The sequence below is a fragment of the Phyllopteryx taeniolatus genome, chromosome 21 (assembly GCF_024500385.1).
Source record: "Phyllopteryx taeniolatus isolate TA_2022b chromosome 21, UOR_Ptae_1.2, whole genome shotgun sequence".
In the NCBI taxonomy this organism is placed as follows: Eukaryota; Metazoa; Chordata; class Actinopteri; order Syngnathiformes; family Syngnathidae; genus Phyllopteryx; species Phyllopteryx taeniolatus.
Genome location: NC_084522.1, coordinates 1,843,545 through 1,870,579, shown reverse-complemented (window position 1 = coordinate 1,870,579; position 27,035 = coordinate 1,843,545). Strand labels below are relative to the sequence as shown.

General features: G+C 44.6%; 2 protein-coding genes and 1 long non-coding RNA gene across 4 annotated transcripts; all 3 read right to left on the bottom strand.

Moving 5' to 3' along the window:
* Positions 1-2,389: 2,389 nt before the first annotated feature.
* Positions 2,390-9,663, bottom strand: galnt12 (UDP-N-acetyl-alpha-D-galactosamine:polypeptide N-acetylgalactosaminyltransferase 12). Its single transcript, XM_061760096.1, has 10 exons — positions 8,558-9,663; positions 7,895-8,064; positions 5,590-5,779; positions 5,337-5,522; positions 5,082-5,199; positions 4,806-4,982; positions 4,374-4,505; positions 4,183-4,293; positions 3,432-3,587; positions 2,390-2,955 (listed from the first exon to the last, which is right to left on the bottom strand). Exons 1-10 carry the CDS (start codon positions 8,878-8,880, stop codon positions 2,818-2,820), a joined length of 1,701 nt encoding a protein of 566 aa, XP_061616080.1. The 5' UTR covers positions 8,881-9,663; the 3' UTR covers positions 2,390-2,817.
* Positions 9,664-9,806: 143 nt separating this feature from the next.
* poc1bl (POC1 centriolar protein homolog B (Chlamydomonas), like) lies at positions 9,807-21,615 on the bottom strand. 2 transcript variants are annotated; one of them, XM_061760094.1, is made up of 11 exons: positions 21,422-21,612; positions 18,303-18,706; positions 15,648-15,817; positions 14,353-14,542; positions 13,875-14,060; positions 13,041-13,158; positions 12,790-12,966; positions 12,163-12,294; positions 11,902-12,012; positions 10,955-11,107; positions 9,807-10,867 (listed from the first exon to the last, which is right to left on the bottom strand). In XM_061760094.1, the coding sequence occupies exons 2-11, from the start codon at positions 18,677-18,679 to the stop codon at positions 10,736-10,738; spliced, it is 1,746 nt and encodes a 581-aa protein (XP_061616078.1). In that variant the 5' UTR covers positions 18,680-18,706; positions 21,422-21,612; the 3' UTR covers positions 9,807-10,735. The 2 variants fall into 2 exon arrangements, with proteins under 2 accessions (XP_061616078.1, XP_061616079.1); XM_061760095.1 differs by lacking the exon at positions 9,807-10,867 and having other exon boundaries at positions 10,954-11,107; positions 12,147-12,294; positions 21,422-21,615.
* A 2,063-nt stretch (positions 21,616-23,678) lies between these two features.
* Positions 23,679-26,639, bottom strand: LOC133471018 (uncharacterized). Its single transcript, XR_009786105.1, has 3 exons — positions 25,887-26,639; positions 25,488-25,614; positions 23,679-25,396 (listed from the first exon to the last, which is right to left on the bottom strand). It is a non-coding gene; the product is annotated as an uncharacterized LOC133471018 (long non-coding RNA).
* Positions 26,640-27,035: the final 396 nt, after the last annotated feature.

The following is a 27,035-nucleotide window of genomic DNA, read 5'->3' as shown; positions in this document are numbered from 1 at the left end:
CCTGTCTCGAGTTCCCTCCTGGAAGCGAAAGTGTGTCATCTAATGTATGCAGCCACAGCTCCTGAGCTCTTCTGGGTCTTGGGGATTACATGAACCAAAACGACACGCAGTGGAGAAAAGGCCCAGTCGCTGTGTGTGTGTGTGTGTCGCCGTGACAACTGAAGCCCGAGAATTTCCAAAGACTGAACCCATGGGGAGCCTTGTTTTGCATTATCATTAAAGACACATATGCGCTAAGGGAGAACGAGCGCGGCGTGTTCTGCCGCCCTGCATCAAAAGCGAGGCCTTTCGGCGGCGTGCACAGATAGATCCTGGAGCCGCCATGGCTGAATCCCGACATTTTAGGTTTTTTTTTTTTGCTTTCTTGCATTGCGTCTCACATGGATGCGCCCAAAAAGATTAAGAAGGGGGCCACCAAGGAGCTGGATGACTGACGGGCAGAACTGAAGGAAGGGGTTGAAGATTCTTCGTTTTTGTTTTTTTTCTTTTTTTGGAATCAAAGCAGGCTTTTTTCTCGTTTTGCGCCATCCGCAAGTACAAAGTACATTAGAAAGGCAAACGCTGCGAATAGCGAAAATCCGTACATAATTGCATTGAAATGCCACAAGATGGCGGCAAAGCGCTTAAAAGAGGATCATAAAGGGCCCGACACCATGCGTCTGGCACGTGCGCGACCATCAACCCATGTTACATCAAAGACTGCCATCGGTGAGATTATTCCACACAAACAAACAACCTTTACATGAGAGTCATCCATAACATTAGCTAGCCTAAATAGCACGCTACTAAAAGGAGTTTTTCCCCCAAATAAACAATTTGACAATTTGGATTTTCTTGAAAAAAAAATTAAATTAAATTCCGGATCTAGGAATTGTCACGGGCAGTTTGGGGAAGCTGTTAAAAATCATCTGTGACAAGTAACAAAACAAATGGAGAAAATTAAGAGGACACTGTAGTGGGGGGGGGACAAAAACATGCACCAATTAACTGACTGTTTGTTTCGATTGATGCCATAAAACATCAAAACAACAACAAAAAAAGCCACACTTCCAGATTTGGTCCAGATTTATTGCACCGATATGAGATACAAAAAGATTCAATAATTCATAAATTCCCTTTTCACCATCAAAAAAAATGCTGTTTTTCCACAATAAACGCATAAGGCCACCACGGTTCTTGACAACACGTTACATTCCAGCATTATTTATCGTCATTTGGAATTTGTTCATTAAAAAGTGAAGTAATCGCACAGTAAGGATGTATCGAAAAAGAATGCCCTTGCGTTCCTATGAACCTTACACGTGGTTGCCCGGCTGCCATTTTCACCCTTTCTGAGCAATTCAAATACATATAAACATACCCAACTTCCCATTTTTACCGCCGTGCTTCATCTCACTGCCACTGTGGACTTTACATACACAACCAATTGCAAAAAAGTGCAAAATACGCAAGTTCCCCTGAGGCCCGTGAAGGTCAGCGACGACGAGGTCATCCAAATTCCTTCCATTATTACCTCCTTCGATATATATACCACGAAAAACCGCGATGCACATTTACGAGCCGCGACCTCGATGCATCGTTAAGATACAACCTCGTGCTAAAAGAGGCCAGCTTTTTAGGAGAGGAGGAGTGTAAAAATCAACCCATGTTCTACCACTGTTCATCAAAGAAAGGAAAACGCTAGAAACAAACTTTCTGGTAAAAGAAGAGTCTTCCCCCCCCCTTTTTTTTTTTTTTTTTTCACAGAACAAAATACTCCGAGGGTCTTGCAAACACTCGAAAATGGATGGCAGTGATCAAGTTAATAACGCAGAGCTACTGCGAGCATTTTTTTTTTCATCCCAAATCCCTTTTTAAAATAAATTGAGCAAAAGTTTTCTTTGACTTCTGATTTCAAAACGAGTTACCCACAAATGTTTCATCTCTGTAATAATGTCATAAAGCGATTATACGGTTTGACAGTCATAACGGCCGTGCGGGGGGGGAGCCGCAACTGCAACGTGGGCTGCGACCAAAATGAGTTCGACGACAAGCCTGAAGTGAAACGCTGTATGACACTAAAAATATGGCTGACATGGGACTAATGGGAAAAAAGAAAAAAAATCTATCGTGTAAAACTGAACAAAGAAAAAGGGGAACATTTAATAAAAAATAAAAAAAGAAAAGTAAAAGGGCAAGAAATTGAACGAAAAAAAAACTGGGAAAGGACGAGGCAATAAAATGACAATGAGGAAAAAATAAGGAATGAAAAAGAGTCAAAGAAAACGTGGAAAAAAAGAATTTAAAAATAAGAGAAAAAAAAACAAATACAACAAATGTAACAGTGAAAACAAAAACAAAAGGGGAAAGTAATGAAAAAATAAAAACTATACAAAAAATGTAAAGAAAAATAGAGATAACAGAAAAATAAGCACTAAAAAGAAATAAGATTTTAAAATATGGCTTTCATTCAAGTCTTTTGAAGCTGCACACCCAAAAGGTAAACTAGCCCCCATGTGACAAAAAAAAAAAGTTTTCTCTTTCAGTGTCAAAACTCCCATTTGAAGGCTTGCCCCCATTTTCTTCCCGTCCAACGAGAAGCAGAGGGAGGAGCGTGGGCGCCCTCTGCAGGACACACAGCGAACAGCAATAAAGCTGCTCGCTCCAGATCCTCTTCGTCAGAAAAACTCTCAAAATCCATACGGCTGCTTAAATCGAATCAGAGCAATACATCCCCTTCACAAAACACCGGTCATAACCAATCCAGCTGCACTCATCAAAAATAAAAAGTTGGGACGCTTCCTGCTTGGGCTGCCCAAAGCGTAGGAACCGGTACCGTTAGCGGCGCTCGTGAAAGGTCCACTTCTGGCGCGGGCCGCCCGTGCACGGCCGCAGACACGGCGCCGGCACCCCGTCGTCCGTCCCGTCCACCGCTTCCACGCACTTCCGGCTGGCCGCGTGCAGCAGGCTGCCGTCCTGCAACAAGAAAAAAACAGCGTTCGACCGCTCGTACGGCGGAGAAAAAGTCCACACACCCCTGCTCAAATGCCAGGTTTTGGAGACCAAGTTAAATCATTCCAAGTGACATGTAACAGAGCACGACTCGGTTAGTCGCGAGTGCAGCTAGTTCATTGGTTAGCTGCTTGCTTAGCTATGAAACATCTGTCGCTAACCAAATCACTAACTCAGGCAAAGTAAAAGAAAGCAAAATGTCAGGAAAAGCCTCCTAGAATTTCTCGAGTTTATCCGGGGTTCATCGGAAGTACTTGAAATGGCGGCAGGTGTGCGCAGACTCCCATTTCACAGGAGCTTGAATGTGATTGGCTCAATCTGAACACAGCCACACCTCAAAATTGTGTTATTTGTTTTTTTTTGGACTGACTTATCTTGGTGTTTTTTTTTTTTGTTTGTTGTTTTTTTTTTTTTTATATAAATCTACCATCCGACATTACCTCTCTGAGGAGAAACTTCTGGTGTGCGAGTACGGGCTCCCCGCGTTTTCTGCACGGCTGCATCGTCAGGTAGGTGCTGATGTTGTCGCCTTCCACGCAGCCGATGGAGACCTTCATGCTGAAATGGAGCTCGCCGTCCGACGAGTACTCGAAGAACTGCGTCACAGGAAGTCGCCATGAGGGGCCGCAGCAGTCTCTTCGCTTTTCTTTTTTTTTTTTATTTTATATTTTTAACACCTGTAAAGCGCTCAGAAATGTTTTTACTGCTAAGAGCGGAGCCTCGGACGATAATAAGAATCGGAATAATAATTACGGTAAATGTATTTAAAGAGAGAGGCTAAAATGTTTATTCTTCCAAAAAAAAATGTAAAAAAGATTTATTTTCATGAAAACTTGTCTGCTTTTCTCTCTTTTATGTAATGAAATAAATTGAAAAAAAAAAAAAAAAAAGAGCAGTGATGAGTTCCAAAAAGAAGGCTAAAAAGAAATAAGTGGAACAAGACAAAAAAAGCTAACTTGATTAAAATAATAAAATAAAACTGAAAAAAAGGGAAATAAAAAGGAAGAAAAAATCATTCAACGATAAAAAAGTAGACGAAAAAAACTTTAGAGACTAGAGAATAATAATGGGAAGAAATTAAAAGACCAAAAACAAATTGAGTCAAATTTGAAGACGAGACATGGAAAGGTTGAAATTCTGCTTGAATGACTTGTTGCGTCGTCGTGTGGTGTGGTGTGGTGTGGTTCCAACCTGGTTCTGGCCCATTCCGTGGCACTGATACACAATGACTCTTTTGCCAAAGTCGTTGCCCTCGCCCGGGTTGTAGTCCAAACAAAAGCTGGCCTTTCCTGCATTTTTCAGCTATTAAAGAAAACAACGCAATTATTGTTCAAAGCTACTTTCCATATTGAGACGACACGATGGTCGCCGCGGTCTCTCACCATCCCGCAAAATCCGAGGCGATCCTCGGGGACGTGGAGCTCGGGGTAAATGTTGTCCAGGAACCACTTGAAGCTTTTGCAGCCCAACTTCTCGCGCAGCCGACGGCGCTCCGACACGTCGCCGAAGTCCACCTGCAAGAGCATTGGGGAATATCTCCGTGTGAAAGGCATTCATTTGTGCGAAAGGGGCGGTCATTTGACAGGATGTGTATGAAAGGGGCGGTCCTTTTGTGGAGTCTCTGTGTGAAAGAGTCAACAAATTGACATGAGCTCCAAATAATTTTGCTGAATGTTTCTTAGTTTGTGTGGTGGCAAAACGTTCTCAAGTCCAAAAATCGGAAGAGGCGCAAAGTCATCCGTACGAAGCGGCCGCTGTCGCACTTGGATTGGAAATGGGCGGTATTCGCCGACGTTGGCGACGGTCCGACTCACCGCGCGGGCGTGGGGGTTGCGGTTGTAGTAGACCTCCTTCTGCTCGTCCAGCCAGACCTCGGCGGCGCGCACGCTGTTGGCCAGCGACTTGGTGCGATCGTACGGCGCCTTCTTGGGGAAGACGTGGCCCACGTGCGAGCACGGGTGGACCTCCAGGCTGCCGCCGCACTGCCAGATCTGAAGGAAATCCAGCAGCTGAAGCGCTTCGGTCACCACGCGAGGCACCTGCACCTCAAATTGGGCTTCTCCAATCAAATCGGTGCAATTTTCCCTTACCCGGAAGGAGAATTCCAGATTCTCTCCTCCCCACACTTCCATGCCCGCGTCGTACGTGCCCAAGTAGGTGAAGTAGTTTTTGCGGATGGCAAACAAACCCCCGGCCATAGTGGGAGACCTGGAGGGGGTGGGGGGGAGACAATATTTGGATTGCTATTTACATTAAAGCAGAAGTGTCAAAGTTATTTTCGTCGCCGGCCGCATCGCAGTCACGGTTTCTCTCACGCGGACCGTTCCGACTGTTTGGAATCGTACCGGATGACGTCAATGGGCGAACGGCGGCGTTTCCTCTCGTGATCTGGGATCTTGTGCCACGTAAAGACCATCCCCCAGTTGAAGCCGCCAATCTGAGGCTCGCCGGCGTGGCCCAAATATTTGAAGGTGTTCCACTCGATGGAGTCGATGACGGGACACACCACGGCCGTCGGCTCCTCCTCGATCCTGGCGGGGACGACACGGAAGGGCGCGTTTACCACCGGCGCCATCCCGGCGAAACGGTCTCGGCTACCTTTGGAGAAGCGGCTCCAGCCAACCTTCGTGGCACTCGCAGTGGCAATCCAGGAAGGTCAGCACGTCGCCCGTGGTGACGGACGCCCCCAGCAGGCGGGCGCGCACCAGGCCCTCCCTCTTGGTGGCCCGGATCAGACGTACCTTCCGCAAGCCGGACAGGTACTTCTCCAACGGCTCCTTGAGTTGATCTTCAGGGAGTGACCAGACGAAAGAAAACGAGTGAATCCATCATCGATTCAACGATGGCTAGACAAAAGCCAAGCATCGCCGTACCGATATTCAAAATAGAAATTCATTCATTAACAGAGGTGGGCGAGTCATCAAGACTTCATGAACTTTAACAAATGTAGTTTTCCTGTGGGGGAATTCTTACTAGAGATAGTTTAAACAATACAATAGCCACAAAACCATGTTCCCATTTATTGTCATGTCTGGACTTTTTCAAAATTCAAGACTAGCACCAGGAAAAAATAAATACATAATTCCTTCCCTCATCACACTTCTTTTCTGGATATTTTTCGTAAAACGACACTGCGCTCTCCGCCCCCTCTTAAAGCTCTCGAATCGGTCTTGTGGTGTAACCTGAGGTGTGGCACAAGGTTTGGTGTGTTGCAACAACTCCTAACAATTCACTTCCTGTTAATGAACATTAGCACTCCAATGATCAAACGTATCCATATTTGGATTTCAAAATCTATTTTAGAGCATCAAGATCTGGTATCGGAGGTATCGATACGTCAGTATCGATCCGCACACCAACCAGTTACAATTCATTTTGGCCTGAGCCGTACGCAGTATATAGCGTGTCGCAATGTTCGCGTTTGCCGTTCGGTGAGCGCGACGGGACGACCGCGTGGACACAGCCGTGACGGCGCCACAATAATCGGAGGAGCTGACGAGTCCTGAACAACCGGTCTTTTCACGATGTCAACGACACAAGGCAGTCATTCATCTGAGGCGGCCTTTAGTGATCGTCTCGCCTGTGCTGTCGGGACTGCGGAACAGGGCGAGGCGCCCGATTAGGCACTTAGCGCAATTTCAAAGACAAATGTGCGGCGCGATCTAAGTCGGGGGGGCCGTCAAACTTTTTGCTTCCAGTTTAACGAGGGACGGAGTTCATGTTTTAACAAGTACAAATTCTTGTGATTTTATGGATTGTATTTAAAAAAAAAGAAAAAAAATACAAAATAAAATGGGACTAGACAGTGATCCCTGGTCATCGCGGGAGTTACGTTCCGGACACGCGCAAAGAGAAACCATATAAAACCACTTTTTAAAAATCACTTCAGCCCTAAAATACCCCTCTCCCACACGCTTTAAACACTTTTAAACATTAACACACACTACTGGGAAAAAAAACTCTAAATGTTTGCAACACAAAAGAAAAACTTGGAAGTGTAAAATATATACGAAATAAGTAATTATAATGGAATAAAAATTATTTTTGTTTTATGGTTTAAGCCTCCTGCACACTTTAAACACATTTTAAGATGTTTGTAAACTTTTTTTTGTAAACATAAAAATGTATAGAAAATAAATATGTAACAATAAGGGGATAAAAGTAGTTTATTAATAGTTTAAGGCTTAACTTACTTGTCCAACACACTGCAGTCACTTATTTAAAAACACTTTTTAAACATTAATCCCATTGAAAGTTATTTAAATGACTTGTAAAGATACTTCCGACACCCAAAAACATTTGCAAGCTTAAAAATGAATAGAAACTATGTAACAACGATGGAATCAAAGTATTTGTTTGATAGTTTAAGCCTTAAGATACCCTCAAATATGCTGTCATGACTCATCTAAACACATTGTAAACATATTTCAGCACATGCAAAAATGGAGGTTGAACAGAAAAATCTGCAACATTGCGACATCGCAATAAGTGAACTGCGATATAGCAAGGTACCACTGTATTGTGGGAAAAAAATATTTGGTTTGAGAAAAAAACGGGACTTTATTCTGGTAATAAGCATTTTGTTCTAAAAACTATATTTTATTTACGCAGTGATGTCAGATTTTACGAAGTCCGCTAGCTTAATGCTAACACACAGTGGGAAATTTCATATACTTGCTAACAAATAGCATCAATGTAGCTATATGTATGTTTTTATATATATACACACACACATACATATATTCTTTATCCTCTGTGAAGAAAGGCATTTCCATTTATGTCAATGTGGCAAGATGATTTGAGATGCGAGTGTTTTCACGGAATGAATTAAACGCGTATCTCAAGGCACCGCTGTACTTACGTCGTCCAAATTATTCTGCGGACCCCGCGGACGACGTTTTACCTCGGTCGCTGTAGTCGTCGACGAGGACGACCTCCTTGAGCAGGATGTCGGGCGACGTCTCAAGGACGCTGTGGACCGTCCTGAGCAACGTGGACCAGGCCTCGTTGTAGAAGGCGATCACCACCGAGGTCGTCGGCAGCGAGCGGTAGTTGTACTGCACGTCGCGGCAGCTGTAATTGCCAAAGAAGTTGAATTTAATGCAAATAGTAGCCCATTGGTTCATTTCAAAAATTGTAAAAAACGTATCATTATCTCTTGCGATACGTTTTCGATACAACTACGGTCGGGCGAGTGCCGATAGCAGGTATCGGTAAGGCGTCGATACCGGCCACCGATACGCAAAACAAAACAAAAATCTGACATCGAGTAAGTCCTCCTCACCAGTAGTTGGCGCTACACGGTGGCGGTTCGACACGTTTGCGAATTCTCGCGAATTGAAATGACATGCACCCAAAGTGCACTTTGCGGTATCGGTACTCCGAATCTCAAGTGTGAACACAAGTCAAAAGTGATATCGAGCATCTCTAGACACAACCGACAATAAATGAATGGATGTGTGGTATGGATGCTTGACTCTCAGCATCTCCACCGAAGAAGAAGAGTAACTTGTGCACGATGGGCTGTCAGCTTTCAGTGTGGGCGTGGCGAAATGTTGCGACTCACAGCGGGTTCCGCCTCTCGGGCAGGCGTCGATGCAGCGATATCATGTCGCTGACGTAGATGTTGACCTGATGCTTGGAAATGCTCTCGTCCTGCTTGAGCTTCTCGTCGGCGCTCAGCGTCAACTCCACGGCCCGGCCCAGCTCCCCGGGGGCGTCCGGCTCCAGCGGGGGCTTCTCGTACACCGGCCTCTTCAGGTCCGCCGGCTCGGCGTCGGCGTCGGCGTCGAGCTGTCCCGGAAAGTCGCCCCAGTAGACGAAAAGGAAGGCCAGCACGGCGGCTGCGCTGAGCGAAAGTTTGAATCGCCTCCGTCGGCAGGCGGCCATGGCGTCGCGTCTTCGTGGTCGCCCTCAGCGGCACAAGGCATGCTCTGCTCCGGCCGCCTCACCGGAGCCTCCTCGATTGGACTTTCGTCGCTTTGCGCTGGCCCGACGCCCGGGCGCTAATTGCGGCGCTCCTCCTCCTCCTCTCCACACCTCCGTGCCTCCGTTCATTCGCAGGACAAAAATAAATGGATTATTTGCTTAGCTAGATAGCTAGCTAGCGTGCTTTCTTATTTAGCACGAGTAAATGAGTCCATCTAGGTCAACTCTCAAGAACCCTCGCCGAGGTTCTTTAGCTTTCCGGTGACTTCAAGCAGCCGACAAACTTTGGCTTTAAAAAAAAAAAAAGGGTTGGTTGTGGAAGGTCTTCCGCTAATTATTATTAGTACATTGACGCTAGCTTCCGCCTCCATTTCAAAATAAAAAAAGCAGTTAGGTTTGCGTTCTTACAATGTTGATTTGTTATGTATTTATTTAGTTTTTATTTAGTTTTTGCACTTTATTCGATTTGATCGATAAATCATCTTCTCTTTTATTTTTTTGCACGTAACGTTTATTTCCCGGAAAAACAGAGATTGATTTCCATAGTTTGTCCCCATTCAAATCATTTCTCAAAACTCAAATAGTCAAATCGCTTTGAGTCGATTCTACACGTTTTCTATGGATTACTGTTATTAAGGTGAAAATGCAGCAGATACTAGGAAGGAAACGGTTTCCAGATTTCAAGCATTCCAATACAGCGATTAAATCAAAACTCAAGGAATAAGCAAATAAATGTTTAACCTGGTTTGTTGACAGTCAACGTGTTATGTCGTTTGTATTTCTACCACCAGGGGGAGTCCTCTCATATGCAAAGTTTGCCTTCAGACTGAAATTGCCCCTTGCATGTGAATTTTTTTAACTGCTCAAAACAGAGACAAGACAAAATAAATCATTTAAGTTTTTAATTCATTTCCTTCAAATCGAGTGATCCCTGCATCGAATCAGTAGTTTCAGGAGTGCTTACATCAACTTTGTCCCGCAAATCCGACGACAATATTTCAAGACACAAAACATCTGACATTTCTCCATTTTTTTTTTTTAAATCTACTTCAAGTACAGTCAGTCTTCATGAAAACATCCAGCAGAGGCAAGTTTAAAGTCAAACAACGACTAAAGTCATCCGACAGTGGTGTTGTTCTCCTTCATTTAATCACATTTAAAATGCATGAAATCTCCTTTCACAAAGGCACAAAGATTTAGTCCGGAAAATTCCGAACATTCTCGTAGGGAAAATTGCACTTGTTTACAATAAAAGTGTCGTTTGGTCAGTGTTTCTGCTTGCCCTCGCGAGACTTTGGGCCAGAACCGCCTTCACGTTGCTCGAAAAAGGCCCCGGGAGTACGTGGCTTGGACAATACCAATTAGTAAGGATCGAAGGGGTTGTCACGAATATGCTAGCGTGTTAAAAATATGATATTTTCATTTGAAAATATCTTATTGCTTTTTTTATTTAAACATTTCATTTGTTATTTTTGCTTTTAAAATCCTATTTTGTCAATGTAAGGTACACAGGAAGAAATGTTAGCCTCACGCTGCCCCCTGTTGGTTTGGAGTGGTTGAGGCGAGTCTGCGCACATTTCATGATATGTACTTACAGATATTTTATTTTTAAAACTCAGTTTTCCAGAGGCACTTAAATGCTACACGACGGCTAAAAGTCAGCATCGTCGATCTCTCTGCAGCACACGTGGGCAGAAAAAAAAAAACACTAAACGTGGGCCGATCCTTCAATTTCCCTCGATAGTTTTTCCCCCAGAGAGAGAGAGACAAAAAAAAAAAGAAGAAAGAAGGTCACTTAGTGTTGCGGCATTGCACTCTACCACTCAAACTTCCACTGCTGGTTTCGATCGAGGGTGTCGCAGGGCCTCATCTGGACGTCGGCGCGGCCCTCGGGAGTGCGGTAGGCCGTGACGCACTTGTCCGATTGAGGGTGGTAGATGCTTTTGTCCTGGTGGGTGGGGGGGGGGGGGGGGGGAGCACAATGAGAGATCAAGAGACAGAGCTGGACGATAGCGAGAACACGGCCGCCGCTTACATCTCTGAACTCCCACAAGACGGAGGCCGGCGCGGCGTCGCGGTCGCCGGGGCAGTGCCTCATGCCCACGGCCGTCTGGCCCTCGGCCACCTCGGCGCACAGCTCCGTCACCGAGTTGAAGCGGATTTCCTTCCGGGACGTGTACTCAAAGTACTGACACACACAGGCAAGCGCGTCAGAGCAACGTCGACGGGCGAATTGAATTTGTTCCGTTACCGAGCTCGGAACTCGAATCACTCGTATTGCAAATCAACCTTCAGCCCCCAAAATTTGTGATAGTGTTTTTTTTAAATGAGACTCATACTGTATAAAAACATATTTGAATAGAATGTATAGAATGAAAACCATTTTGGCAACATTTCTTGCTTTAATTCCATGGGCAGTGTGCGCCTTGGCCACCAGGGGCCAGTAAAACACACGCATCTAGGCGCAGTAAGATGCTGTAATATTGGTCATTTTTCGCAGAGGATAAAGAATATATGCCAGTGAGTATTGTCTGTCTACATGTGTTGCTACCACTTGTGTTCACAAAAGTTATTTAAAGGTTTAGAACTACCGCGATAAATGCTAGTTTCTTTGGCATTGTGCATTATGAAAAATGCTTTAATTTGATCATTTACTCTCATTTGTATTTATAATTTTATAAGGAATTCATTGTTTGATGAAATAAAAACATGTTAAATGTACAGCATATGTAAAATACTTTATTTTACTAATTTGTTTCATTTTATTAGTTACAATCAATCCAATAAGGTATTTTATGAGATAAACGAGTTTAAAAAATAAATACAGTTGAATAAACGAATTTAAGGAAGAAAAAAAAAAAAAAGCAACATTAAATGTAACGGCTTCCTCCATGACCCGTGTGCGTTTTTGTTCAAATCGTGTGAACTAATTATCGCAATCGAAATACATCCTCGAGCTTCGGCAGGGGTGAGGCGCGTCACCTGGTTGCCTCCCTGGCCGTGGCAGCCAAACAGCGAGAGGTGCGAGTCCGTGGGATTGTGATCCGGCGCGTTGTAGTCCAGACACTCCGAGTGGATTCCCGAGCTGCGCACCTTCATTGGAGGACACAAACCGACCCGAATAAAAAAAATAATAATAATAATAATTGGTTCAAATTCCACACACATGAATATTCAACAATTAAGTGAAAGACGGCATTGAATGAATGATGTGCTGAAAGATATACTCAATAGGGCACTGACAGCTCCGTGCCAGCCCTCCCTGTCCTCGGGCACGTGCAGGTCCGGGTAGATGTTGGTCAGGTACCAATGGAACGAGTTGCACTTCAGCCTCTCTCGGAGCTGCAGGCGCTCTGAGATGTCGCCGTAGTTCTCCTGTCAGATCAATATGAATCATCAAACAACACGGTGAGGTGCATTTGTGCTACATTTAAATGTAAACTCAGTTCAAGCGTATGCTTACCGACCGGCGCTACATATAAGCTGGTGTAAATATTTAACCTGGACGTGTTTGCAAAGGTGTGGAGCTGCCACCTGCCAGTTGTAAAAGTTGTCATCATTTTAACACGCACCCGGAATATTGCGCAGTTTCTCTTTGTTCGTTTGCGGAACTACTCCCTTTTGTGTACGTGTACACTGCAGGAATGAGGAAGTGATTCCTCATAAATACTTTGTGCTTCACAACGGAAATATGAGAGACTCAAACTGGTTAAGATAAAACAGCCCAGGCTTAATTCATTATGACGCATGTCTGTGAACTCTATGAATGACTTTCTTCCTCTTTGGAACTGAAACTTTGGTCTCTTGGATACCGACGATATCGGCCGCTGTGCATTCCCCCGGACTTTTCTCGCTCCGTTCGCTGCGCACCTTTTGGGCGGGCGGGTTCCTTTTGTAGAAGTGCTGCTTGTAGTCGTCCATCCACACCTCGGCCGCCCGCACCGTGTTCTGCAGGAAGTTGGGCCGAGCGTACGGCGCCTTCTTGGGGAAGACGTGGCCCACGTGGGAGCACGGGTGGATCTCCAGGCTGCCGCCGCACTGCCACACCTGAGGATCAGAGCCTTAATACACTGCAACTGCACGCCGATCGGCCGAAGGAGCGGTCGGGAGGCCGTGCTGACCCGAAAGGATAGCTCCAAGTTCTCCCCGCCCCACACCTCCATGCCCGTGTCGTAAGTGCCCAGGTGCTCGAAGTAGGCCTTGCTGACCGCAAATAAGCCGCCCGCCATAGTCGGCGACCTAGCACAGACAAAGTCACGGGAATTTGACACAGAACTCTACCTCCACGACAGAAATGACCTTCATACTCATAAGGGGAAAAAAAAATGGCATGAGAGTGCTGTTTTGAAATATTAGTTTAATTCGTTCACTGGAAACGCTTGCATCTCAAATCATCTCTCTCTATTGAAATGAACGGAAATGCCATTATTCGGTTACAGCCCCCACCCAAATTTTTGAAAAATGTTTTCATAAAAAAAAAAAAAAAGCACTCTCTAATATTGTACTTTATAAAAACAACCTAATAACATAATGAAACAGAATGTAAGAACAGTTTGTGCATCATGATTAATGAATTGCCCCTGCTTCTGTTGTGGCCACCGGGGGCAGTATAACACAGTCATGCAGACACAAATGACGAAGAGTTTCACAAGGGAAGCAAAAAGCTGCAGTAATATTAGTCATTCTTCACAGAGGACAAACAATATGCAGTGGACCCCGCGCAAACGTCAATCGCAAAAATCTGCAGAATAGCAAACATTGGTGGCTAATTGACGCCCATTAGAATTGCATTGGGATTTGTTTTTTAACCCCCAAAAATTGTTGAATGAACCATCAATAAGCATTTTTTGGGGTTGCCTCCTCCCAAAAAGGAAAAAAAAAAAACAATTTCCTCCATACACACAATTCCTCAACAAATACATTACAAATTGTAAACAAGGCGTTTAAAAAGTCACCTGAGGGGTTCACTGGGCGACTTGCGGCGCTGGCGTTCCCGCTCGGGCACGGCGTGCCACTGGAAGGTGAGCCTCCAGTCGAAGCCTCCGATCATGGGCTCCTCCATCTGCATGTAAAACTCAAAGGTGTTCCAGTCGATGGTGTCGATGACGGGACACACGATGGTGTTGGGGTTCTGCCCGATCCTTACAGAGGAAAAACAAAATCGGATATTAATTAAGTTGTGCATCATGATTTCGTGCTGCAATGCCCACTGACATTGTGGCGCGCCTTCTGCTGTGTTCGTCTCGGCCACCAGGGGGGAGTGTCACGCTTGCATCATAAAGGCAGACGCCTCTTTTTCGCAGAGCATAAAGAATATATGCCAAACAGTTCGAAAAGATCGTATCCCCACAAAATCCAAAGACGGGTAACTCAAAGGTCAAAGTACCACCGTGTAGCGATTAATGGGCCAACCCCATCGTGAGGCGGACCCACCTCTCGAGCAGGGGCTCGATCCAGCCGGGGACGCACTCGCAGTGGCAGTCCAGGAAGGTGAGCACGTCGCCGGTGGCGAAGCCGGCGCCGATGAGGCGGGCCCGGACCAGGCCCTCGCGCTTGGTGGTGCGGATGAGACGGACGCGCTGCAGGTTGCTGAGGTATTCTGCCAGCTTGGTTTTCAGGTAGCCTGGAAAACAACACTACACTCTAATATGTGACTATATTATTAGCACGCTTATATTCTATTATTTTATGTGAGTCTTGAATGATTATATTACAGTATTTTCAGCGTAATAGCAAAACCGCTTCAGTCGGCTTTTAATTTACTGTCACAATATGAATAAAAAAAATAAAAAAAAGAAATGCCAATGTGCTTCCTAAGAATAGTTGTTTTGTCTGTGTAGAGTTTCAGTTGATCCATAATTGCATTTCTCCCGCTAGATTTGATTTTCAAGGGATTCAAATGACAATGTGGATGACCGCAGAGCTTTTAGGCTAGCAGTAATACGGTAGCGTAGCTAAGTAGCATAATGTGAGCATTTTGAGCTAACGACAGCATTTTACAGATCAAAAACAATAATCCCTCGTTTTGTTGCACCCGTTTACGTTCCAGACCAAACCGTATTTACTCTATCATTTATATACAGGAACAGTAGATTTTAAAGCCGCACGCATACGCTGTATCCAACGAGCAGTATATGTATGTGAGGTGCAGATATTATTTCTGTCCACTTGGGGTCACCATCCACACATACTACACCATAGTAACTACGACTTGGCGCGTGTGTCTTTAAAAGACGAGCCTGGTCTGTTGAATGACACGAAGTGGGCGTACACCGAGGTACTATTGGCCAGCTCTTTTCCCGCCATAGGTTTTACCCAATCTGGTGTCCAGTGACAGTGTCAGTTGCGGCTACCGGCAGGTGGGCTAAACATATTCTTCTGTTTACTGTAATTTGTTACCGCTTGTTTTTAATGATGTGATTGAAAGAGCACCAGCGGCTCTTTCCGTTTCCCCTCTATCCTAACCACCCGTTATTGATTACAATTTATTCTAACTAGCATAGATTCAAATGACTATGTGGATGACCGCATTGCTTTACGGGCTCAACTTAGTAGCGTAACGTCATTGCTATTGGTTATAGCATTATTTTACAGTACGTATGAAACAAGCACATTGGAGCAAAAACACGTGGGGTGCCAGTTGATTCAAAAGACCGGACCCTGTATTTATCTGGATCAGATTTAGGTTTACGACACTTGAACAACAATTTTCCTCCCTGGCGTCCCACCTCTGTCGCTGTAGTCGTCGACCAGGATCACCTCCTTGAGCAGGACGGCGGGCGTGCTCTCCAGGACGCTGTGGATGGTCCTGAGCAGCGTGGACCAGGCCTCGTTGTAGAACGTGATGATGACCGAGGTGGTGGGCAAACGGCGGTAGTCGAACTGCTTACTGCGGCACCTGAGGTACGACACACATCGTCACTGTCGGGCGGAGGCCTCGTACGTCCAAATATGGTTGACTTCAAATTCTTTCAGAAATCCATAATATTGGTCCGTCCCCACGTTTTCTGTTATTTTTATGTATCATTAACCAATTTAAAGTGTTGATAGCTTGAGAACAAAACTATTAACTATTTTAAACGCTCAACTGTCTGAAAAGCCAAGTTCATTTTCACTGACCACCTTTAGGACTCCAGCGAACCATGGTGAGAGCCTTTATCCACAAATGGAGAAAACATGGAACAATGGTGAACCTTCCCAGGAGTGGCCGGCCTACGAAAATCACCCCGAGAGCACAGCGATGACACAACCAGGAGGTCACAAAAGAACCAAGGACATGGCCTGGGGCTGCTTTTCTCCTTCAGAACCTGGACGACTTGTTGTGATTGATGGAACCATGAATTCTACTCTTTAGGAGAATGTTTGGCCATCAGTTGGTGATGCTGAAGTGAATACAATGAAACTACAATGAAACTTTTGGATTGGAATTTGATTGAAATGCTGTGGCCGGACCTTAAGAAATCCGTTCATGCTTGACAACCCTCCAGTGTTGCTGAATCCAAACAATTCTGCAAGGAAGAGTGGGCCAAAACATCTCCACAGAGATGCGAAAGACTCATCGGCAGTTCTAGAAAACGTTTACTTTTACTTTTCAACAGAGCCAGGCAGCTTTGAATCGTTTCTTTCCTTTCTTTAATACACAAATAACTGCATTTTATTCTTACTTGGGTTATCGTTGTGTGATATTTACATTTGTTTGATGAGCTTAAAGATTAAAGTGGGCAAACTATGCTGTTGTGTTGATGTTAGTGCGCAACGGTACAATATATCATAGTAATATGAGGTATAATACCGATTTCCTTTTTTTTTTTCCCCTGAAAAGTTGTTATTTTGGGAGCCGCGAGGATTCCGTCCGACAGCGACGGCACGTCACAAACGACTTATTTGCACGTCGTCTCGCTCGGCATCCAGATGGCAGCCATTAAGTGAAGTCATAAAGGAGGCGGTAGGGAGCAGCATACCGCAGAAATGCAAGCAAAGATGCCGAGTAAACAAAAAAAAGTCCACTTGCAGGCTTTGGGGGGGGGGGGGGAAGGAAAAAAACAAAAACAAAAAAACAACGCTAGAAAATAAAAAGGCGCTCGGCCACCTTTGTTGAACTAAACACGGATCTTGCTTTGATAGCGTGACCTGAAAATCAGGTTCAGCTTGAAGACTCCGAGGATCAAAAGGACCGCACATATTTTGCGTTGTCCTAAAGACTCCAAAAGATTGCGAGTGGTAAGGAGGCGACATCGGTTGTGTTAAGTGAAGCTCAGCGAAAATAGCACACAAGCAACACGGTTCTTGTTTTGTTGCGGTAAAATAACCGCTTAAAGTGTGAGGATGCGCTACCTTAGCATTGGTTGCGATGAAAATATGAACGCAACAAACTGATAAAAGGGCACGTGGTGTTGAACTCGAAATAAAATGGATTCTCGCTTGGATAGCAGTTTAATAAGCACCTAGCAGAGTGCTCACAAAAAAATAAATACAACACATTTACATTTTTTAAAAATTCATTAAAATGAATAAGGTTTCGCTCAATGTCAGTCTGGAAATCTTTCAAATCAATGTGTTTCTTGGTTTGAATTAAAAAGTAAATGCCTTCAGATATTTTCTTTTTTTAAAGTAAAATTATTAATTTATTTACTTTTTATTTATTATTATTATTTTTTTTTTAAATGCTGTCAGGCAATCTTTAAAATACAAAACAATTCAAACTTAAATCACAATTTTGGTCAGGCCAGCTTAAAAATGGTTTTAGTTTAAAACGTAAATACCGTGAAATGATTTTTCTAGTTAAAATACATTTTAAATACTCCCAATTTTGGTCAGGCAATCCTTCAAAACCAAAGGGATTCTTGCTTTGACTGAAAACGCATCCATCCATTTTCTGAGCCGCTTCTCCTCACGCGGGTCGCGGGCGTGCTGGAGCCAATCCCAGCTATCATATATTTTTTTTTTACACCCTGAACCGGTCGCCAGCCAATCGCGGGGCACATACAAACAAACAAACAACCGTTCGCACTCACATTCACACCTACGGGCAATTTAGAGTCTTCAATGAACCTAGCACGCATGTTTTTGGGATGCGGGAGGAAAGCGGAGTACCCGGAGAAAAGCCACGCAGGTGCGGGGAGAACATGCAAACTCCACACAGGCGGGGCCGGGGGATTGAACCCCGGTCCTCACAACTGTGAGGCAGACGCTCTCACCAGTCGTCCACCGTGCCGCCCACTTAAAACTCAATACCTTGGAAAATTCAACTCCAATTTGCTCAGGCAATCGTTCAAATCAATTGAAATGTGGGTTCCACAAACGATAACTAAGCTGAAATGGCTTTCGAGCCGAGCTACCTCCGCCATTTTGACGACAGCACAAAAAATCGTGTCGTCACTCACGCGGGCATCCTGCTGTCTTTGATGTGTCTGTGGAGGGAAATCTTGTCGCTGACGAAGATGTTGATGGCGTAGCGCTCCACGCTGTCCTGCGCTTGCGTCTTCTCCTCCGGACTCAGGTCGGGGTTCGCCGCCCGGCCCCACTCTCCCGGGGCGTCGTCGTCCGCCGGCGGCTTGGCGTAGACGGGCGCGGCCGGCTTCCCGTCGGCCGGCTCGGAGACGTCGCGTTTCCGAGGCTCCGGCTCAAGCGTGTCGCGGGAGGACGCCGACGAAGAGGGGGAGGGGGAGAGGACGAGTAGGATATAGCCCAGCCACAGCACCCACAGCAGGAAGAACAACTTGGCCAGCACGCCCAGTTTGCGTGAACAGCGCCCCCTCATGGCAGCCAGCTCCGGGGAGAGAAAATCCTGCAGGAGACACCCAAAAGTCAGTTGAGGGGGTTTCGATACCGAGCGACCCGCGGAAAAAATGGCAGTCAGCGACTCTTCGCCGCAACAGAAAAACTGTGACCCTGTTTTGGGTTTTGAGGCCCCGCATAACAACATACTGTACAGTCATTTTGTTTCAACCACAAAAACATGTCGAGATTGTCAAGGAGGAAACAAACAGACTTTCAGAACTTTAGTACTGACCCCAAATCTTGCATGACCCATGGAGAAGACGTACAAATAGCGCGGTGATACAAGTACTCGGGTGCTGTGTTTGACTGTCGGAAATTCCGGGAAAACACCCACAACATTGTCAAGAGAGCCAACGCAACTTTTGCGTTTGAGTTGAGCTTATTCCTTCATATTAACGGTGACAAAGTCCTTTTTGTCACAGGCCACATTGTAGATATGATTTCCCTCAGAGGGCCGTTTATGACTGCAACAATTTCAACGTCGACTTCAAATTCCTTTTTTCTCGGAGTCGCGTGCTCATTATTAGCACGTTTACTCCTCAGCTCAGCGCCGGCGATACCGTGAGATGTCGGCTGTGCGGCGCGCTTGGCAGGTCCCTCTGAGGAAACTCGCGTTTCCACAGGAAGACGGCCACGCTGGACCCCCGCCAAGGAGCTCGGAGCGCCTCCAGGTTACAAAATGGAGACGCCCGAGGACAAAAAGCCCCTTTGATCGGCGGCCGTCCCGTCCGTCGCACCTTCCCGCATCCGATCGCTCCGAGCCCCGCTCGGAACTTTACATGCATTTGAAATCCTTGCCTTCGCTCTCCCGCGTTCAACGCGTTCAATTAGTGGTAAACATTCCAAAAAGCATTTCTGGAAAAAAAAAAAACACCTTTTTTTTTTTTTTTTTTTTTTAAATACATGTTCTTTGATGTTGAGCAGATGTTAACACACATGCTAACGTTAGCGTACCCCGATGACCTTCACCTTTTCCAGTTTCCAGGGTTGGCCCTAGCCAATGCGGCGTCCTTGGGGGTCTCACGTTCCCCCGTCATTGTTTGCTCGTGCGTTTGGTCCGGACCGATGCGGTCAATGCGGTGTGCTTGCCGCAGATTCGAAACTGGCTGCACGTGCGAGTTTTTTTGTAACAATTCAACGGCTGCGCCTTTTAAAAAAAATTCCTCATTGGGCCTTCGGTGCGGCCAGCGGGTTGCTGCACAACGGAGCGCAACATGCGGCGACATCTAATGGCACCGTCGCGTCCATGCATACAAAACAATCGACAGCATTAAAAATTCAATTTAAAAAAAAAAAAAAAAGAAAAAAAGAAAACTACTTTCGGAACTCTGCCACCTCACTTAACATGAATAATGAACACATGACTGTAAATAAAACACATCTTATGACATCTTCATCAAAACGACTCGACTCGAATCACTCGAGCGTTCGTAGTGGTGGCGAGGAAGCAAGTACAAATATTTTGTCCGGAGACTTTTCAGGTATCTGCACTATGCTTTTTGATTTTACGGCTCACATTAAAAAAACAAATACCTGTACTTTCTACTCCTTAATTTGTCAAAATACGCACACACAAAAAAAGACATAAATAGAGAAATCGAGTCCATCATGGCTGAGATTTAGTTGGACAAATTGACATCTTCGGTACTTTAAAGGCGGAAAAAAACATCAGTGACTTGGAAGAATGTAAAGCAAGGCGCAATAAAGACCCTTTAAAGTGAAAATAAATGGCTTGTAAATTTGGCACACCACAGAGAAGAGTGTTGTTAACAAACCTGCCAAATGTGAATGATTCAAAATAATCAGCACGTTTATAAAATGAGGCTTCAAATCAAGCCACGGCGTCCACTCTCAAACGCTATGGGGGCGTGTCCGCCGAATGCGCTGAAACCACGACCCGCTCGACTGTCAATCAAATATTACTTCTAGGATCGGGGGAAAAAATTGACGCTACTTTGTCGAGCATCTGAGTATTCAATCGTTTTTAGTCGTTGTATGTTTTTTGGGCAATCATCGTCAAGCACGTATGATGTATTTTGTAACAAATCTCTGAATTCACTTGCATGACAACAGATTGAGAAAAGCAAGATATTCCCAAAGCCGAATCGTATGACGTTTTGGGCTCTACGAATGATCGGTGGCGATGTGTTGTGCCAGCCTAAAAACCACCAGCTCCTCCGTCTTACCTGAAAAACGCATTTGGGTTACCCGCAAAGGTTAAATCAATGGGTAAAGTGCATTTTTGCAGTTATCGTTAGCTGATTTTGATTTTTTTTTTTTTTTTTTTTTTTATGAAGTCAATTTGCAACATTAGCAAAGCTACAGAAACACGTTTGCTAGTGTCAAGTGTGTGTGTGCGTGTGTGTGTTTTTTTTTTTTAAATCTTCCTCAGTATGAGCAATATTTAAGTGAGTAAAAGAATGAAACTTTTGTGCTTAAAAAAAAAAAAAACTTGACAGTTTGCAAAATGTCCTTTTTATTTTTGTACTTGAGCAAATTTCCGAATCTGTACTCTTTTTGTTTTTTTTTTGCTTTTACTCAAGCAAACGAATCGAGTCAGAACTTCTACCAGTCTCTTTTTTTGTTGTTTTTTTGTTTCGTTCATGTTACTTCTCCTGAAATAAGGACTTATTCCTTCCTTATAAGGAAGTAAGCACTTCCGCCACAATCTGCTCGAAAGTGAGCCTTTCTTCGGGAAAACAAAAAACGCGGCGTCGCCTACCTCGTCGAACGCTCACATGAGTCCGGGCGTCTTTGCGAGGCCGCGGCGGTTGTCGTCGTGTGTCGCCCTCAAACCGGAGGCGTGCAGATGTCAGCGGACGAAACCGAGCAGCTCCACGTTACTCGCTGCCGCCGCCAAGACTGCGAAGTCAGCAGCAAAAACACCCAACTCGTTCCGCTCCGGCGTGTCAAAATCAATCGTTCTCGGACGCTTTTTAAATGCCGTGCTTTTTGGGTTTTTTTTTTTTTTTTTTTTTTGCTTCGGAATGTGTGCAACTTTTTCTCATTAAGTTAGTCACCGTCTTTATTTGTGTCTTTTGTCTATTGGGAAATTTAACCAGTTAATTTATTAATTTTAAAAGAGTCCTACGGTGAATCACGCAACTCTTTTATCGACTGCATATTTTTTCAAAAAATATTATTTATAGTTTCTAATCGGATTGATGTGTTTACACGCCGATAATCGCAGAAAATGATATCGCAAAATAACTTCGGTGACATCACGTCCGGTGTGGCGGGCCTGCTGTCACGTTAGCTTGACGGGGACACTTCAGTGCTAAGCTGTTAGCTGACATTTGACAACTTTTGAGCTGAAGAATATCAATGAAAATACCGAATGACACCTTCCGGAGGAGCTTCAAGTGTAAATGGAGCCTCAAAAACAAACATTTGTCTCACTTTTAGCGTCCAGGGTGGGACAAATACATTAATAATAATAGTTCAACAAACAGGCACAAAAGGTGGATACACAGGTTAATTCTCGGCATTCTGCCACCTATTGGAAGAGCACTTAATTGTTTTGTATGTCAATATACGTCGCCGGCAGAGATAGATGAGCAAAGGTGATCATTATCTGTCTATCAAAATAAATCCTTTTTGCACCACTAGAGTGAAATTGGATCACTGCACAGCCAATGTTGTCTCACGACATGCTGGTTTGAGAATCATTATTCAGTTTTTTTTTTTTTTTTTCAGTTAACAGTCCATTGACAGAAAATGACACACAACTTTCCAACACTTTATTTTTTGGACTGCATTTGATTTGCATTATCATTGTCTAGCCATTAATATTGTCAAGGTGTATTTGTGTTTGTGGTTTTTTTTTAATGATCTGGCCTACATCTGTAGATTTAGGGATTGTATTTATCAAAAACAAGTTTTCTTCTTCAAAAAAAAAAAAAAAAGTGGGACATCATGTAGCTTCTTTTAGCTCAAAAGATCTTTTTTGGTTGTCTGGAGGAGGACTGAAGGATGTCTTTGTGCGCTGCATGAATAAACAATGCAACACACACACACGCATATGAACAGCCTTAGTGTGCGCGCGCGTGTGTGTGTGTGTGTGTGTGTGTGTGTGTGTTTGTTTGCCATTCTAGGCTTGGTTTGCGTCTCCCAGAGAGTCGAGGTCCTGCTCATGCCGGCCCGAGTTCCTCTGGCGTGGCCTGTTGTTGTCAGGCGGACACCTGCACTGTTTGGTCTGCGGCCAAGGTTTTCTTTCATTCTCTTCCTCCTCCTCCTCCTCCTCCTCAGCACTGACCTCATTCCTCGAGGCGTCCAGTGCCAAAAGAAGGCCTTGAAGGGTTCTTTCAAAGGTTTCTTGCGCCTTTGTTGTTGCTCAGGCTGTCCTCGGGTGTAATGTGGGTGTGTGTTCGTTCCAGTTCATTTGATTCAGAAAAAAAAAGGTAGCAGAGAGCACCATCTAGTGGCTTTATTCACACGCACGTCGTCATTAGGCCAAGACAGCGTTGCTAGGGTGTTTACACGCTATGACTACCAACAGTTAACGCATTCGTTTCCAGAAAGCAGAGTTCTCATATTGCCAGCCGTTCTACAACATTTCAAAGACCCACAGAATATTGTGCTCGGTGAGTGACACCGAAAGAGCACATTCGCAAAAAAGTCGGTTTCTAGTTTTTGGTCATTTACGTCTAACATCTTCCTCAGAATGGAATTTGAAGGCTGGTTTAGCGTTTAAAATGACAACCGCAGTCATAACTAAGAAGACTCGAGGCTTATTTATAGCACTTATTTATGAAATTGGAATGAATGGAGTTTCCACTACATCTGAATTTGGTTTTGATTGACATGTTGATGTCAAAGGAGAAGCAAGTGGAGGCAATGCAGACTGGCCGATCCGCTGGCTGCAACACAAGACACGAGCGGGGACGGCAGGCGCGACCCGTGTCCTGTGTTGCAGCCCCCGGCCCGGCCAATGGGTCGCCTTCAGCCCGAGACGGTGACGGCTGAGGCCCTGCAAAAAAAAAAAAAAAAAGAGAAGAAAAACAGAGCAAGTTCATTACAATTCATCTTTATCTTTTGGCAGTGCGTTATTAGAGTTTTGTGCGTAATAGTGAGTGCCGTAATTTCTCGTGTGTAATGCGCACCCGTGTATAATACGCACCCCCAAAGTTGACCTCAAAATTCTGGAAAGCCCTTCACCCTATGTATAATGCATGTTTACAATGCATGATTTTGCTCCTACCCATATGATCAAAACATGAAGTATCTGTATTTTATTTTTTCAAATAATTATTTGAAATTATTATGAAGCGTTTATGACGCGTCATCTATTTTCGCGACGGGATGTGGACGTGAGTAATAAATGATTCAAAACTGACGAAGATGCAGCGGCTTCCGTACCGCCCAAAACAAATCTCAACATTGACGAGGATGAACGACTACGAATCCGATATATTTCCGCGGTAAAACTCGACTAATGGGGTGCGTTGAAGGACGCTGACACCTCATTCATCACTGGAGCGAAGGCGAAAGCAAGCCTCTTTTAGGAAGAAAGCCTGCGCACACACACACACACACACAAAAAAGAACAAAAATGCTTCTGTGGCCCAAATTGCCTCAAGAAGAAGGTTAATGATGAAAATGGTCTCGAGAGAAAATGCCAAAAATGGAAACCCTAAGACAGTAACAAATGAGGACTGTACCAAAGTGTTTGGTTACAAAAGTTGTAACATCCACACACAAAACCACCTTTTTGGTGGTTTACTGGCCCCCCCGACTGTCTGCTCTGTGCTATTGCGGCTCGCTAAGCTAAGTCCAACGTCCATTGAGGACAACTCGGACCACATCGAAGGAGGTGAAGGACAAAGGAAGTAGAAGAAATTGGCATTCACCTGAACTCCGCTGAGGTTGCTGAAACGGAACGCATACTTTTTAAAATATATATATATATCTATATATATATATTCCCGGCTTATTGGGCTCCTTACTTATTATTCCCTTAGTGATAGAAGAGCCCGTGTGAGTCTGTGAATAAGCCGCTTTGTTCTCTGTCGTTCTGAATGCTGCTGCAGTCGTCCTGAAGTGAACACAAAAGTGGGCGAAGCCTCATTCGGATCGTTTAAGTCAGAGCGTGCAACGAAATCCACGTTTGGATCCTGGTGAAGATAGGAGTTCGGTAGCGACAAACATCGCGGCATTTGGGGAAATTCAGCCCCCCCACCGAAGCCAGTTTGACTTAGCAATGTGAAATTTGGTAGGCATGTCTGTGATGAGTAGACCAACAAAAGTGTCTCAAGACACACAGCAAGTCTGCCATTTTGTTTTGAAGCAGCCATTGCAGGGTCATTTTGGCCACTTCCTGCGGTCCTCCAAAAACAAACTACAGCGTTTGCCCCTTTGCTAACAAAGTTAGAGCACTTATACGAGGCAGATGGACGACACAATTTCAGTTTTTGTCATTGTATTTGCACGGCACATGGTGTCATCATAAAATAATATGATATCAAATATCCAAAAGTCTAGGTCAATGACAACATCCAGTAACTCTGACCTCCATCAAAATTTAACAGCGCTTGTCCTCCAAATAGTACAAATGATTCTTAATTCTCTTATTTATCTTCTCTCAGACAGTTAAGACAAGCTCCATCCTGCACAATATTTGACTTTTTTTTCTTTTCTTTTTTTTTTACACTAACGCTGTGACCTCGCTCTTTGTGCTCTTTGCGGATGATTGATGGTACTGGAAAACAGAAATGCAAGGAGTGAAATAGTCTTCAAATGAAACTAAGGCGCTTCCACAACCAAGGAGTAAAATGTATCTATGACCTTACCGCTGTGAATCATCAAGCCACGCGGGAGCGATCACACTTTGTGCGGCGTGTCAGCGTGAGCGAGCGAAATGTGCGAAGCCCCGCAGGAGGATGACATCACGCGTCTCCGTCGTGTCCGCTTCGGTCACTGCATTCAAAATGGAAATCGGCAAAATAGAAAATGAACATTTTCGCCCACGGCTTCTTATGACTTATTTTGTAGATCTACTCACGATTGACTCGCCTACCAAATTTCATGTCGCTAAATGACAATGAACCTTTAAAACATGGCGACTGGAAGTGGTCAAACTGACCCTAAAATGGCCACTTCAAACCAAAGTAATAGACGACCAGTGTCTTTTCCGGCATGATTTCCAGAGACTTTTTGTGTGTGCTTCTACTCAAGATAGAAATGCTTACCGACTTTCATGCTGCTAAGTGAAACTGGCTTAATTCAAGGGGCTGCATTTTTGCGGGCGCTTGTTGCATTTCAGGAAAAGGTTGCGGTGGGCCTTTTTGGTGCCGATGCTACCGGGGACGTAGGGTGTGCCGCATCTTGTATGACATCATCAGAACCAGCTTATTCCGGGGGAAAGGCCATTTTCCCATTTCCACACACGATTTCACACTCTGACGGGTGGGGGTGAACTCGTCTTCTGTAAGAAATTTGTCTTCAGGGGAAATCTGTTTATCAGCGGACTACACACCCACACACACACACACACACACACACACGCGCGCAGGAAACCTGACAGCAACTGATAACGAGGAGATTTACTCTGCAATAAAGTGGAGAGAGCGCTTGACTCCCATCATCATCAGTTTGTGCTGCTCGGGTGATTTAATAGAACCACACGCACACACACATTAGATACACTAATCTGCCACAATATTAGGCACACTTGTACATCTAAAAGGTCAATACTCGGAGAAAAAAAAATGGCCTTTGTTTTACACTGTTATAAAGATATTTCAGATATCAACCCTCATTGTGCACCACTGCAAGATACACGCGTAATAATAAACGTATGGTTCGAAAAATGAACAACTCTGACGATGTGAATCGAAATATTTGGTGATCGAGCTATGGCTGTCCCTAATATTGTGGTTAGTTTAACGTTATGACAACATTATGATCAACAACAGGCAATGAGACAGATGGGATCTTCAACAACATACCTTTTGTCTGCAGATGTTCTGGAACCGGTTCGAGTCCTTATGAAGCCAGACAGCGGCTGTTAGTGTTGTTACAACTGCGGACCAAACTCCGTTCCCCAAAAAGAGTTGTTCTGGTTTAGCAACTGTTTTTCGTCGCGGTCGGTTGAGCTCACAAGCGGGGCCTTTGCGGTTGACTTGCTTGTGTTCTGGCTCGCACATCGGCACGGTTCACCTTCCTCCTCCTCCAAAGTGCTGCCTCAAAATAGGCGATGACACATTTTTCCTCCCCGCAGTGTGTCACCGGGAGTCCGCCGTGAGTTTGGATACGTTCGAGCGACACCTTGAGTTGTGTTACCGCTCTTACAGGGTCAATTAAACGTATTTATTCACACTTATTAAATTATATATACT

What these genes read in the sequence shown, in the direction of transcription:
- galnt12 (XM_061760096.1), bottom strand. Translation starts at nt 8,880, where the DNA reads ATGGCCGCCTGCCGACGGAGGCGATTCAAACTTTCGCTCAGCGCAGCC. An exon ending in CTGGAGCCGCTTCTCCAAAG is followed by an intron (nt 5,523 to 5,589) that starts GTAGCCGAGACC and finishes CGTCCCCGCCAG; the next exon opens with GATCGAGGAGGAGCCGACGG. An exon ending in ATCTGGAATTCTCCTTCCGG is followed by an intron (nt 4,983 to 5,081) that starts GTAAGGGAAAAT and finishes GATTTCCTTCAG; the next exon opens with ATCTGGCAGTGCGGCGGCAG.
- poc1bl (XM_061760094.1), bottom strand. Translation starts at nt 18,679, where the DNA reads ATGAGGGGGCGCTGTTCACGCAAACTGGGCGTGCTGGCCAAGTTGTTC. An exon ending in ATCGAGCCCCTGCTCGAGAG is followed by an intron (nt 14,061 to 14,352) that starts GTGGGTCCGCCT and finishes TTCCTCTGTAAG; the next exon opens with GATCGGGCAGAACCCCAACA. An exon ending in TCGCCCAGTGAACCCCTCAG is followed by an intron (nt 13,159 to 13,874) that starts GTGACTTTTTAA and finishes TGTCTGTGCTAG; the next exon opens with GTCGCCGACTATGGCGGGCG.